Below are 13,193 nucleotides of genomic sequence, written 5' to 3'. Positions count from 1 at the left end.
ACAAGGCATGTATTGAGTAGTCCTGTGTGGGATTAATTCCCCTAATTCCCAAAACATACCTGTCTGAACTGCAAGTAGGAAAGAAAGTGAAGACGTAGAGAAGCAGACTGCAGAGGTGGAGAAATCACACCCCAGGAAAGCCCAGGTTTTCTCCCTGCACCTCAGTGCATATCCAGACAAGGGACTTCTAGGTGGTCAAAGCTGACTGCAATGAGTTTCAAGCTTAACACATAGAGGTCTGAGGCAGTGCCTCCCGGGCTTCGGCTGCAGTCAACAGAGAGGAGGAGGAGTTCCCATGCCTTGCATGAGATGGTCACATACAGCACAGGAGGGTTCATGGCCCATTAACATCAGAAACAGGGCCTGAGTCATAGGATCATAAGACAAGTCAGGTTGGAAGGGACCTCAGGAGGTCTGCAGTCGAACTTTTCAGAAGCAGGGTCAGACCAGGTTGTTCAAGGCTTGATCCAGTCGTAGTTTGAAAACCTCCAGGGACAGAGACTGCACAGCCTCTCTGGGTGACCTGTTCCAACACCGGACTGAGTTCATGGAGAAAAAGGTTTTTCTCATCTCCAGGCTGAAGCTCTTCTCTATCACCTTATGCTCATTGCTTTTTGCCCTCTCAACACGCACCATGGTGGAGAGCCTGGCTCTGTATTCTCCATAACCTCCTTGTAGGTACTGGCAGGCTGCAACGAGGTCCCCCTCGGCCTTCCCTTCTCCAGGCTGGACAAGCCCAGCTCCCTCAGACTCTCCTCACAGGCCAAGTGCTCCAGCCCCTGACCATCTTGGGGCCCTTTGCTAAACCCACTCCAGCTTGCCAACATTTTACCTGTACTAGGGTTCCCAAAGCCTGGTTCTGGACAATCCCTTTCCTTGATCTCCTGTCCATGCTCCTGGTCATACAGCCCAGGATGCTGTTGGCCTCCCCTGCTTCAGGGCACACTGCTACCTCCTGTCCAGATCGCTGACCACCAAGACCTTCTCCACAGGGCTGCTCCCCAGCCAGGTTGCCCCCAGCCTGTGCCATTGCCAGGGTTAGTCCGTTGCAGGGCAGAAACTGGCATTTGTCCTTGTGGGATTTCGTGTGCTTCCTGCCAATACGTGCTCTCCTCCTTGAGCCCTCTCCCTGAGCACAGAGTCCTGGAGACCTTTTCAGTAAAGACTAAGGCAAACTGAGTCCCTCAGCCCCATCTGTGTCTGCTGTTATTAAATCACCCTCCCCATTCAGCAGCAGCCCTGCATTTTCCTTGTTCAGCCTTGGTCTCTTAACGAGCGATCAAAGCTCTTTGTTTTGCTCTTGACTTTCCTTGCAACCAACTCCAGGTAAGCTTTGCCTTTCCCCAAATCATACCTGCACAATGAAGGCAATGCACATAAATTCCTTGTTTGTACCTGTCTTTGCTGTCACCCTCTGGATGCTGCTTCGTGGCCCCGTCATCACCCTGTCCCTTGGATGGCCAAGCAACGGAGCTGCAAATGTTGTTCCAGAGCAGCCTCCTCTCTCCTGTGCCTGCATGTCTCAGCTCCCTTCCACGAGCCCTGGCTTTGCACCACAAACCCACTGGTGGGAGTCCTCACCTTGCATGGTCACACAGCTCAGCTAACCTTGGTGTTGTCCTCTCCCAGGCACCTTCCAGCCCGGCCCAGCCACTTCTCGGTTCTTCTCATCTGGCCGGCAAAAGAGCAGCCTGCCCTGAGCTGGTGCATGCAGAAATAGATTCCTCCTGGTGTGCTGGTTTTGGCTGGGATAGAGTTAATTTTCTTCACAGTAGCTAGTATGGGGCTAGGTTTGGCTTTGTGCTGGAAACAGTGCTGATAACACAGGGATGTTTTCGTTATCGCTGAGCAGCGCTTACACAGAGTCAAGGCCTTTGCTGCTTCTCACCCCACCCCACCAGCGAGCAGGCTGGGGGTGCACAAGAAGCTGGGAGGGGACACAGCCCGGACAGCCGACCCCAACCGCCCAAAGGGATATTCCAGACCATAGGATGTCATGCTCAGCGTATAGAGCTGGGGGGAAGAAGAAGGAGGGCGGGGGACGTTCGGAGTGATGGCGTTTGTCTTCCCAAGTAACGGTTAGGCGTGATGGAGCCCTGCTTTCCCGGGGATGGCTGAACACCTGCCTGCCGATGGGAAGGGGTGAATGAATTCCTTGTTTTGCTTTGCTTGCGCTGTTTTTTTGGCTTTTGCTTTACCTATTAAACTGTCTTTATTTCAACCCACGAGTTTTCTCACTTTTACTCTTCTGATCCTCTCCCCCATCCCATTGGCGGTGGGGGGGAGTGAGCGAGCGGCTGGCTGGGGCCTAGTTGCTGGCTGGGGTTAAACCACGACACCTGGTCATTTATTCCCCCTTGGAAGCACATAGTTGCTCCTCTGCTCTTCTCCAGGGACATCCCTGCCCAGAGAACTTTTTCCCATGGGAATGTGTCTGTGCTGGCCTGGCTGGCCATTCCTGCCCCTGTTCCCGTGCTCCCCGCAGAGCCCCGAGCTGGTGGTGCTGCTCTGCAGAGCGAGCAGGCTGTGGTGTCTGAAAGCCATGGGAAGACAGTGCCAGGCAGATCCCTTCTGATCATTCACCATCTCCAGGGGAACTGGACATCCACATGGGAAAGCTCAGCCCAGGCCTCCTTCCTCAACACATCGCCCCATGCCCTCCTCCCCTGAGCCCACGGAGAACGCAGTCGCAGCATCATGGCCTTGTAGGGGCAGCCTCTTCAGCCTGGTCTTGACTTCAGCTTTGGGAGAAGAGCCTAGCCTCCAGACACTGGCACTAAGGAAATCCCCTTTTATTACAGAGGTGCAACACAGGAGACCGGCTGTAGCATCATGCCAGAGACACGTACAAAAGTCTCTGGGTCAGACAGACCAGGTTCATGTCTCTGGAGAAGTGGAGTGGATGCAGACATTCCTGGACAACCATGATTATCACAAATCAAATGTCCAAAGCAGAGGAGGTTCCTGAGATGAACAGGAAATCCTTGTGAAGAGACATGGGCAGCTTATTGCTGCTGAAAGACAAGTGATTGAATCAGCTTCTTCAGCGTGTCTTTGAGCTCCTGGTTCCTCATGCTGTAGATGAGGGGGTTCAACGTCGGGGGCACCACCGAGTACAGAACTGCCACCACCAGATTCAGAACTGGCAAGGAGGTGGAGGGGGGCTTCAGGTAGGTGAAGATGCTAGTGCTGAGAAATAGAGAGACCACAGCCAGGTGAGGGAGACATGTGGAAAAGGCTTTGTGCCGTCCCTGCTCAGAGGGGAACCTCAACACAGCCCTGAAGATCTGCACATAGGACAGCACAATGAAAACAAAACAGCCAAAAGCAAGAGAGACACTAACCACAAGAAGCCCAACTTCCCTGAGATAGCAGTTGGAGCAGGAGAGCTTGAGAAGGTAGGGGATTTCACAGAAGAACTGGTCCACAGCATTGCCTTGGCAGAGTGGCAGTGAAAATGTATTGGCAGTGTGCAGCATGGCATAGAGGAAGCCACTGCCCCAGGCAGCCGCTGCCATGTTGGCACAAGCTCTGCTGCCCAGGAGGGTCCCGTAGTGCAGGGGTTTGCAGATGGCAACGTAGCGGTCGTAGGCCATGATGGTGAGAAGACAATATTCCCCTCCAATCAAGAAGAGAAAGAAAAAGACCTGGGCAGCACATCCTGCATAGGAAATGGCCCCGGTGTCCCAGAGGGAATTGGCCATGGCTTTGGGGAGAGTGGTGGAGATGGAGCCCATGTCAAAGAGGGAGAGGTTGAGGAGGAAGAAGTACATGGGGGTGTGGAGGCGGTGGTCGCAGGCTATGGCGGTGATGATGAGGCCGTTGCCCAGGAGGGCAGCCAGGTAGATGCCCAGGAAGAGCCAGAAGTGCAAGAGCTGCAGCTCCCGTGTGTCAGCGAACACCAGGAGGAGGAACTCGGTGATGGAGCTGCCGTTGGACATTTGCTGCCTCAGGGCATGGGGCACTGTTCAAGAGGGAAAAGACAGTGAGAAGTTATGGGAGACTGCTCTGAGAAAAATCAAAGGAATTTCTCGTGGATCCTCCCCCTGCTACACTCACCCCCTTTTCCTTTTCCAGGAGGCCTTCCTTCAGCTCCATGGCTGGAGCTTTGGTTGGTGCTGGCTGAGTGTGCCATAAGGAGCAGAGCCTCTGCTTACTGGCTGCCCAGGAGTCAACCCTGCTCTGCAACAGTGGGTTCATGGGAATGGTAGGGGCAGGTGCCAGACCTTAGATGGGGGGGAGATCACACTCGTGTGCTCCTCTGAAAAGCCACCAGGCAGTGCTGAGAGCAGAGGGATCCACTGCAGACCATTAAATGTCTCACCTCTTCTCAAGGTCTCAGCATCCCACTTCTAGCCAAAGGACACACGTGGCTCATTTCACTGACCCAACAGCATTTCTTCAGTCGTAGCATCTCTGCTCTTCTCCATGGGGCTTTCAGACAACACAAAGGTGCTATAGGGCAGATTTGCCTCCTGGAGGGCAGCTCACAGCTTGGAAGGACACCTCAAGGAGATAGCCAAGTGTCCTAACAATGGTATCTTGTTAAGGGATGACATCAACATTGCTGGGCAGCTGCTCTCAGCCTCTGTGCTCTTCAGAGGGAAATGGGCACGATGCTGGAGAGCTGCACCATTGGCTGTGCCGGCGCTCTGGCTGCACAGGAGGTGGTTCATGGTTTGGACCCCACAGCCCTGAGGGCAGAGGCTTTGCTGGGTGGGAGAGAGGCAAGGGGGCTTGCTCAGAGGAAGGGATCTGCATTGGAGGGGATGATATGGAGTTTTCTGAATTCTCCCTCCCACAACATTTCTGGTTTGAGTTTCCTCTCATTCCCAGATCGTATCCCTGCTGCCTGGAGATCTTCCTCCTGGGAGATGTTTCCCTGTCCTATGGCTTTTCCCTGTCAGTGCTCACAGCCCCCATCCCAGCCTCTGTGCACTCATCTTTGCTCTACAGAAGCCTGTCAGTGTGCAGGGCACTGGCTGGGCACATGTTCATGCTTGCAGGTGGAAAAGGGCCGATCAGAACAACCCTGACGAGTCCAGCAAAAGTGATGCTGGTGCTGTCCATAGGTAGAGGAGTGGCTGAAGGCACTTCAAGAGGCTCCTAGCAGACCTACTGATCACTTAAAGTTACAGTCCAGGAGTCTCAGTGACTTGTTCCAACTTGAGAGATCCTTTTCCATTTCTTCCTCTCCCCCCACCCCGCAACAGCAGGAAACAAAAAACCCCCAACCCTGCAAAGCTCTAACTTTACAGTAATCCCTGCTTTGACCTTCCTCTTGAAAAGTCTGCATTTTCAAAGGACATTTCCTGGGGGTGACGTGGAGCTGTGAGCAGCTCTGACTCATGCAGCACTACCTCAACAGCAGGAGGACCCTGCCCTGCTGAGGGCCGCTCTTTCCACCCGCAGCTTCTCCCTGCAGCACCGTGAGGAGCTCCCCAGGCAGGCTGAGCGCTGAGCCTGGCAGGCGGCAGAGTCCCTGCCCTGGCACATGACCCCCTGGGGTGCAGGGACCCTGCTCTGAAAGACAGTCCTGGGCACCCCTGGGTGCACGCTTAGCTGCACACCCCTGCAGCCAGCCCTGGGAAAAGGGAGCTGTGATGCCCTGTCCCTCTGAGGGGGCAGCAGGGAAGCCCTGCTCTGGAGCACATCGTCTTCCTCTACACTGGAGAAACTGTGACAGTCCTCCTGGCAGATCCCATAAGCTGTGGGACGTGCCAGCTTTAGGAGATCCCTCCAGGAACCGCAGCTTCATTGCCCTGCACCCACAGACTTACCACGTAGAGGACTGGGAAGATTTCTCCTCCAGAGAGCTCTCAACATCCTCCCACTTCACACTGCCTTTAACTTCTCTCTGCCTCGCTCATCCTCCCTCGCTGCCTGCAGGCAGTGCCCACCGCCCTGAGCTACTCCTGGGCAGAGCTGTCTCTGTGCAGCACTGCCGGCTTGCCATGAGCTGCCTCCATCCCAGGAGCCCGGCCCAGCTCAGCAGCAGAGGCCCAGCCCAAGGTGCCACTTTCTCTGCCCCCTCTGGGCTCCCTCCAGGTGTCCCTGGGGCTCCAGGGGAACCTGCGGTGAATCACGCTGAAGCAGTCCCTGATGTTCCCTCCCTCAGCTGGGGAGAGATGCTTATTTCCAGCAGTGTCATTTCTCCTATCAGAGACAGAGTTGGGCATGAGAATCGGCTTTTATTTTCCCAGGATTAGGTAGGAAACCAGGAAGGTTACAAGGAGGGACATAATTTATCCAAACGGATTCAGCTGAGTCAATCAAGGCATCTCAGTCTGGCTTGGTAGTTGTCCTGGTTTCGGCTGGGACAGAGTTAACTTTCTTTTTAGTAGCTGGTACAGTGCTGTGTTTTGGATTTAGTGTGAGAATGATGTTGATAACACTCTGATGTTTTAGCTGTTGCTAAGTAGCGCTTATCTTAAGCCAAGGACTTTTCAGTTTCCCATGCTCTGCCAGCAAGCAGGTGGGCAAGGAGCTGGGAGGGAGCAGAGCCGGGGCAGCTGACCTGAACTAGCCAAAGAGGTATTCCATACCTAGAAGGGGACTCAGCTCCCTCCCATGCCTGCCACAAACCCTCAGGAGCTGGGATTCCTCTTGCCTCAATTCAGCTGTGCACAAAATAGGCACCTGCATGTGAGCCGCTTGTCTCATCTGCCTGCAAATTATCGGAGATGGAGGGCAGGAGCGAGCTGTTCAGGTGAAACACCTGGTGACATTTCAGGTGCCAGAGTGGGTCCAAGATATAGGCAGGTAGCCGCAAGCTCTGATGGAGTAGTTCTTAGAGACAGGACAGCATCTGGGGGCATCTTCTTGGAGGCTGGTGGGGCATTCCTTTGGCCAACTTAAAGGTACTTAAAGGGTGTCTACAAAGAGGACAGAGGCTCTCTCTTCAGAAGGAGCCACATGAGGAAGACAAGGGGCAATGGGTACAAGTTGCACTGGGAGAAGTTTCATCTCGACATAAGAAAGAAATTTTTGAGAGTGAGAACAATCATTCAGTGGAACAACCTCCCCAGGGACACAGTCGAGTTCTCATCACTGGAGGTTTTCAAGATGCGATTGGACAGGGTGATAGATAATCTCACTTAGGGTCCCTTTCCCACCAAATGTTGGACCAGATGATCTTTCGAGGTCCCTTCCAACCTGGGCTCTTCTGTGATTCTGTGTGTCTAACGGAAATGACAGAAGATGCCCAATTTAATTGGCAACCAAATCTGTTCCTATTCATTATGTTCAGGGCAGCCTCTTGAAGTATTCAGCTGACCAAATGGAGTCACGTGCCACAGGGAGAGCTCAATCTCTCTCCTTATATTCTCCATCAGCTGTATTTTCTAGAACTCCATTGACCGTGATGGCGCTTGTCTCATGGCCATCGCTACAATGCCAAAACTAATTCATGGCAGCTACCTCATTTTATGTAGAGGAAATGAGGCAAAAATGTCTGCAGGGATGAGCAAGGACCCCCTGGCAAAACACAAACACAAAGAGGAAGCGTAGAGAGGGTGGAAGCAGGGACAGGCAACCTGGGAGGAATACAGAGACGTTGTCCCATTGGTTGGGAAAGCCAAAGCCCAAGTAGAATGGAATCTGGTCAGGGATGTCAAAGGCAAGAAGGGCTTCCATAAGAACATGGGTGATGAAAGGAATGTTAGGGAAAATGTGGGCTTGCTGGTGGATGAGGCAGGGGATGCTGTGACACAGGACATGGGAAAGGCTGAGGTACTGAATGCCTCCGTCACTTCAGCCTTTAGCAGCAAGACCAACCTTCAGGAATGCCAGGTCCCAGAGACCTGGGGGAAAGGCTGGAGCAAGGAAGACGTAACCTTGGTAGAAGAGGATCTGGTCAGGGAATACTTAAGCAAACGGGACATAGAGAAGTCCATGGGCCCTGATGGGATGCACCCACGAGTGCTGAGGGAGCTGGCAGATGTCATTGCAAGGCCACTCTTGATAACCTTTGATCACTCATGGTGACTGGGAGAAGTGCCTGAGGACTGGAGGAAATCAAATGTCAGTCCTGTCTTCAAGAAGGGCAAGAAGGAGGACCCAGGGAGACACAGACCGGTCAGTGTCATCTTGATCCATGGGAACACGATGGAGCAGCTCATCTTGGAAACCATTTCCAGGCATGTGAACAGGAAGAAAATCATCAGGTGTACTCAGCATGAATTCACCAAGGGCAAGTCATGCTTGACTGACCTGATAACCTTCTCCAATGAAATGATTGCCTTCATAGACAAGAGGAGAGCAGTAGTTATTGTCTGCCTTGATTTCTGCAAGGCTTTTGACACTGTCTGCCATAAGATCCTCAGAGAGAAGCTGTTGAAGTCTGGCCTGCCTGAGCATTGTGAGGTGGGTTGGAAGGTGGCTGAACGGCTGGGCCCCAAGAGTGGTGATCAGTGACACAAAGTCTGGGTGGAAGCCACTAACTACCAGTGTACCCACAGGATCAATACTGGGTCCAATCCTGCTCAGAATCTTCCTGAGCGATCTGGATGATGGGGCAGAGTGTCCCCTCAGCAGGTTTGCTGATGACACCAAGCTGGGAGGAGTGGCTGATACCCCAGGGGATTGTGTTGCCATCCAGAGGGACCTCGACAGATGGGCGAAATGGGCTGACAGGAACCTCATGAAGTTCAACAAGGAGAAGTGCCAAGTCCTGCCCCTGGGGAGGAACAACTCCATGCACCAGTATGTGCTGGGGGCAACCCAGATGTAAAGCAGCTTGGCAGAAAAGGCCCTGGGGGTCCTGGTGGACCCCAAGTTGAACAGGAGCCAGCAATGTGCCCTTGTGGGAAAGGCGGCGAACGGTGTCCTGGGCTGCATTAGACAAAGTATTGCCAGCAGGTTGAGGGAGGTGATCCTTCCCCTTTATTCAGCGCCGGTGAGGCCACACCTGGAGTACTGCCTCCAGTTGTGGGCTCCTCAGCACAAGAGAGGCTCGGACGTACTGGAGAGAGTGCAACGAAGGGCCAAGAAGATGATGATGGGACTGGAGCATTTGTCCTGTGAGAAAAGGCTGAGAGACCTGGGACCGTTCAGCCTGGGGAAGAGACGGTTCAGGGGGTGTCTTGTCAATGTATCTAAATACCTGAAGGGAGGGTGCAAAGAGGATGGAGCCAGGCTCTTTCCAGTGGTTCCCCAGGACCAGAGGCAATGGGCACAAAGTGAAACACAGGAGGATTCCTATGAACATCAGGAAACACTTTTTTTTTACTGTGAGAGTGACTGAGCACTGGCACAGGTTTCCCAGGGAGGCTGTGGAGTCTCCACCCTTGGAGATATACAAAAACCGTCTGGACATGTTCCTGGGCCACCAGCTCTGTGATTTTGTGAAAAGCTGTTATGATGTCTCAGATCTACATGATGAGTCCCACAGGAGGAGCGAGACCACCGAAATGCACCTTCCAAATGGATGGGTGACGCCAGTAATAACAAAAAGTAAGCACCATTGGAGACCACTGTGGAAAGCCAATGTTCTGGATTGAGAACTTCCTGGGAAGAGCCAAAAGGATAGGTTCAGTCCCTGGGTGAAAAGGAGTCCTTGCTCTCGGGGTTAGTATCTGGTTCGGGACAGCTTCCTGAACAACAGGTACATCCGTGGAGGGTGATTCCCTGGACCTGCACCAGGCAGCAGCCAGGTTTCCCAGCAGGGCTCTCCATCCCCCCTTCCAGAAATGGCCATGTCTCTCCATTCAGCATTCATGGATCCCAAAATACCGATTTAAGAAAAACTTCTATGTGAGGGGAAGGCCTCCCTCAGGCACATCTGTCCTCCTTGAGTCCAGGTCCTTGTGCAAGGCTCGGGTGAGGGGAGCTCATTTGGTGCCCACATTTGTCTGACAGACGGCTGGTCAGTGCCCTTACCAAGCAGGGAGCGAGAGATTTGGTCCCAGGACAAGTTCTGCCCAAGGCAGTTGCAGCTCACAGCTGTGATGTCTCAAGTCACTGACCCATGGGTGAGGTCGTTGATAAATAAAGCCCCATACATGTAAATCACGACAATAAATGTGGGTGACATGATGCCATGATGCCAATACGGAAATTTCCAGCCCATATAGTACATTCAGGAGAAGAAACATTGATCTGCCTCTGCATTGATTCTCACTACTCTTTCACATCTCTCCACATGTACTCCTTAAACTGAGCACTTCTCAACTTTCTGCAGTCTGCCTGATGGTCCCTTTAGCCAAATCCTTAATTATCTTCCTACGTGTCCTTTCCTATGTATCTCACTGAAGGTTTTCCACTAAGGTTACCCACCGTGGAAAGTGGACTTCAGTGGAGGCAGCTTGGACTTTACATGCAGCTGAGGAATGTGTTTTATTTTTTATTGAACTATTCATTTCTTTTCCATTCTTTTTGTCCTTGGCAGCTAAGAAACAGCCTTCTGTGACTGTGCACAGCTGGTTCTCCAAATAAAGCAACTGCGACCGGGTGCAAATGAGCTGAGATATTCAGGTACACAGCATAGTGGAAAAAGCTTGGATTTGAGAAAGCATGATGCAAGTCCCAGGGGGCTGATGATAGAAATGGCAGGGTATCTGTGGGAGGGGGACAGAGTTTGCCCACACAGTGTCGTACAGAAAGGATCTTACTTTTCCCACATATTCAGACTTCATTAGGCGACACTCCGGATCAACAGGAATTGGGGAAGGCTGATATCACTTGTTCTTTAAGCAGAAAAATAAAGAAAACTGGTAAAAGAAGAAATCCTGTTTTATTGTTATTTATTACTGAAATCTCCTCAGTTTGGCTACACTCCTGGAATCTCTCAAATCAGCCACACAAGACTTGAAGAATTAGGGAGAATTATGCAGGGAGACTTGGCTTGCTATGGCCTTTTGCGTGTTAATGAGCCCTCTGGTGCCAAGTTCCTGAACTGCAGCTACTGAAAGAATGAACTAGCCTCCAAAGCAGCCCAAGGCTTCCTGAGGTCCATCCAAGTGTGGGGAGTGAAGGAGAGGAAGAGAGGAAGGTCAGCTCATGGGGCACGCTGAGCACCGCCTAGGCACCGCACAGCAGAGGGCATTCCCCCTCGCCTGGGTTGAGGCACGCATACATGATGGAAACCTCTCCTTTGTGCAGCGGCCTTCAGCCACATTCCCAGGGCAGAACTATTAGTCTTCCACCCAGAGATGTCAATGTTGACCCTGATTATCACATTCCGGAGCAGCTCTTCCTTCTTTGCCAGTACTGGATCCCTGGTTGGCCTACCGGGCAGCTGTGTGAAGAAGTTGTCCCAAGACCCTCCAGACTGTTTGCACCTTCTTTTACCTGGTGTGTGAATGCCAGGGCAATTGCAATCCCCCCCCAGGAACTGGCTCCTTCGCCTGCAGACTTCCTTGGGCTGCTGACAGAAGACTTTTCCTGCTTCCTCCCTCTCCTTGAGAGGTTCATAGCTGCCCACACGATGTCAGCCTTCCTGGCTCCTCTAGTCCTCAGTGACACAAGCTCAGCATCCCGGAAGAGCTGCGTCCATCTGAGCTGCCCCTTCGCACAGGGGGCATCCCCCATCCTCACCGTCCCTGACGCTCTCTTCTGCGCAGCCTCTATCCCTCCAGTGCAGCACCCCGGGTGCGCAAGCTGTCCCACCACATCTCACTTCGTCCCAAAGCGTCAGAGTGCTCTGAGGCTCCAGCTCCTCCTGCCTCTTCTCCGCCTCCTCCTGCCTGTGTACTTTTGGGCTGCAGCACGTCAGCCGTGGCACCAGGGCTAGGCACAGACTTCGTTACGGGCAGAGATGGGAACGGGGACCCGGGACCCCACTCTGCTTCAGACGCTGCAGTGTTGGACAGAGGTTCATGTGAGAAGGAAAGGACGTGCCCGCAGACTGCCCTGCAGTCTCCAAGGCCGGAGAAAGAGGCCTGGGCAACGACACCTTGGGCAGAGAGGCGTTTGGTGACTCTGCAGAAGCTGTGCAGGGCTGTGGGGCTTGCAAGACAAGCTGCCGGAAGGACAGGGTGCTGCAGAGAAAGTCTTTGGGGACGGAGAGCCTTTGGTCCGTGCACACTGTGGCCACGACCATCATCTTCCCTCTCCGTACCATCAGGCAGGTGAGCAGAGGTTGCGAGAGAGGAGAACGGTCAAGGGTGGAGAACACAAGAAGAGGGCTGGGCACCCGGCTCTCGTAGCACAAATCTATTCCTCCTCCACCCACAGACGTCAATGGCTTTCCAGTTCCGGGCTCACACACGCTTGGAAGGATTTGCTAAAGCCCTCAAGCATCGCCTTGCTTCTTGCCGAGTTGCCTCCACCCTCTCTCGCGTCCCGACACACTGCCAATCACTGACTAGTCACGAACGGAGAAGTGAAGAGGCTCTCAAGGCTCTCCATCTCATCCTGAGGGGCTGACCACCTTTCTCCAGCCACCATTGCTGCCTCCTAAAAGCAGCAGTTGAGGAAGCACACGTTGGCGAGGGGAGGAGCTGCGCGAGGAGCCTTCGTGCTCTTTGAGGTGTAAGCGGTTGTGCAAGGCTGCGGGAGGAGTTGATTTGGGGCGCAGGTTTGTCTTGGGGCAGGATGGTGTGGAGCGGGCAGGGCCTGAGACAGGAGTGCTGGCAGAGGCGGCATGGGAGGGGAGGTGCGTAGGTGAGGGAGAGAAGGACGAAGGGTGGACGTTGAAGGTTCTGGTGTTTGTCTGCCAAGCCACGGTTGCGCGTGATGAAGCTGTGCCTGGCTGGAAACGGGCACAGCTGTGCGTGCCGACGGGAAGCGCTGCAGAGGTGCCTTTGGGAGTCTCTGTGGCACAATGGGTTAGCGCGTTCGGCTGTTAACTGAAAGGTTGGTGGTTCGAGCCCACCCAGGGACGGGTTCCCCTTGCCCTGCCGCCATGGCAGGGGGGTTGGAACTAGGTGACCTTGAAGGCCCCTTCCAACCCAGATGATTTCCTGTTGTAATAGTATGGGGGGTAATGGTTTTATAGTGAAAGAGTGTAGATTCAGAGTCGAGAGAAGGCCAAAATTTTTTACACTGAGGGTGATGAAACCCTGGAACAGGTTGCCCAGAGAGGTCCTAGATGCCCCATTCATGGAAACATTCGAGGTCAGGTTGCATGGCGCTCCCCGCAACCTGATCTAGTTGAAGATGTTCCTGCTCCTTGCAGGGGGTTGGACTGGATGACCTCTAAAGGTCCCTTCTAACCCTGTTACCAAAAGACACAGACAATTTGATGTGTTAAG

The 13,193-nt window shown here is 53.3% G+C and overlaps 1 protein-coding gene and 1 non-coding gene across 2 annotated transcripts; one reads left to right on the top strand and one right to left on the bottom strand.

Annotated features, from left to right (window-relative positions):
- Positions 1-3,005: 3,005 nt before the first annotated feature.
- Positions 3,006-3,956, bottom strand: LOC127029031 (olfactory receptor 14C36-like). Its single transcript, XM_050914697.1, has one exon. It carries the CDS (start codon positions 3,939-3,941, stop codon positions 3,006-3,008), a length of 936 nt encoding a protein of 311 aa, XP_050770654.1. The 5' UTR covers positions 3,942-3,956.
- An 8,793-nt stretch (positions 3,957-12,749) lies between these two features.
- TRNAN-GUU (transfer RNA asparagine (anticodon GUU)) lies at positions 12,750-12,823 on the top strand. Its single transcript has one exon. It is a non-coding gene; the product is annotated as a tRNA-Asn (tRNA).
- Positions 12,824-13,193: the final 370 nt, after the last annotated feature.

This window comes from Gymnogyps californianus, unplaced genomic scaffold (assembly GCF_018139145.2).
Source record: "Gymnogyps californianus isolate 813 unplaced genomic scaffold, ASM1813914v2 HiC_scaffold_62, whole genome shotgun sequence".
NCBI classification, from domain to species: Eukaryota; Metazoa; Chordata; class Aves; order Accipitriformes; family Cathartidae; genus Gymnogyps; species Gymnogyps californianus.
This window is presented reverse-complemented; position numbering and strand designations above follow the sequence as displayed.

Coding starts and splice junctions, on each gene's coding strand:
- LOC127029031 (XM_050914697.1), bottom strand. CDS start 3,941: ATGTCCAACGGCAGCTCCATCACCGAGTTCCTCCTCCTGGTGTTCGCT.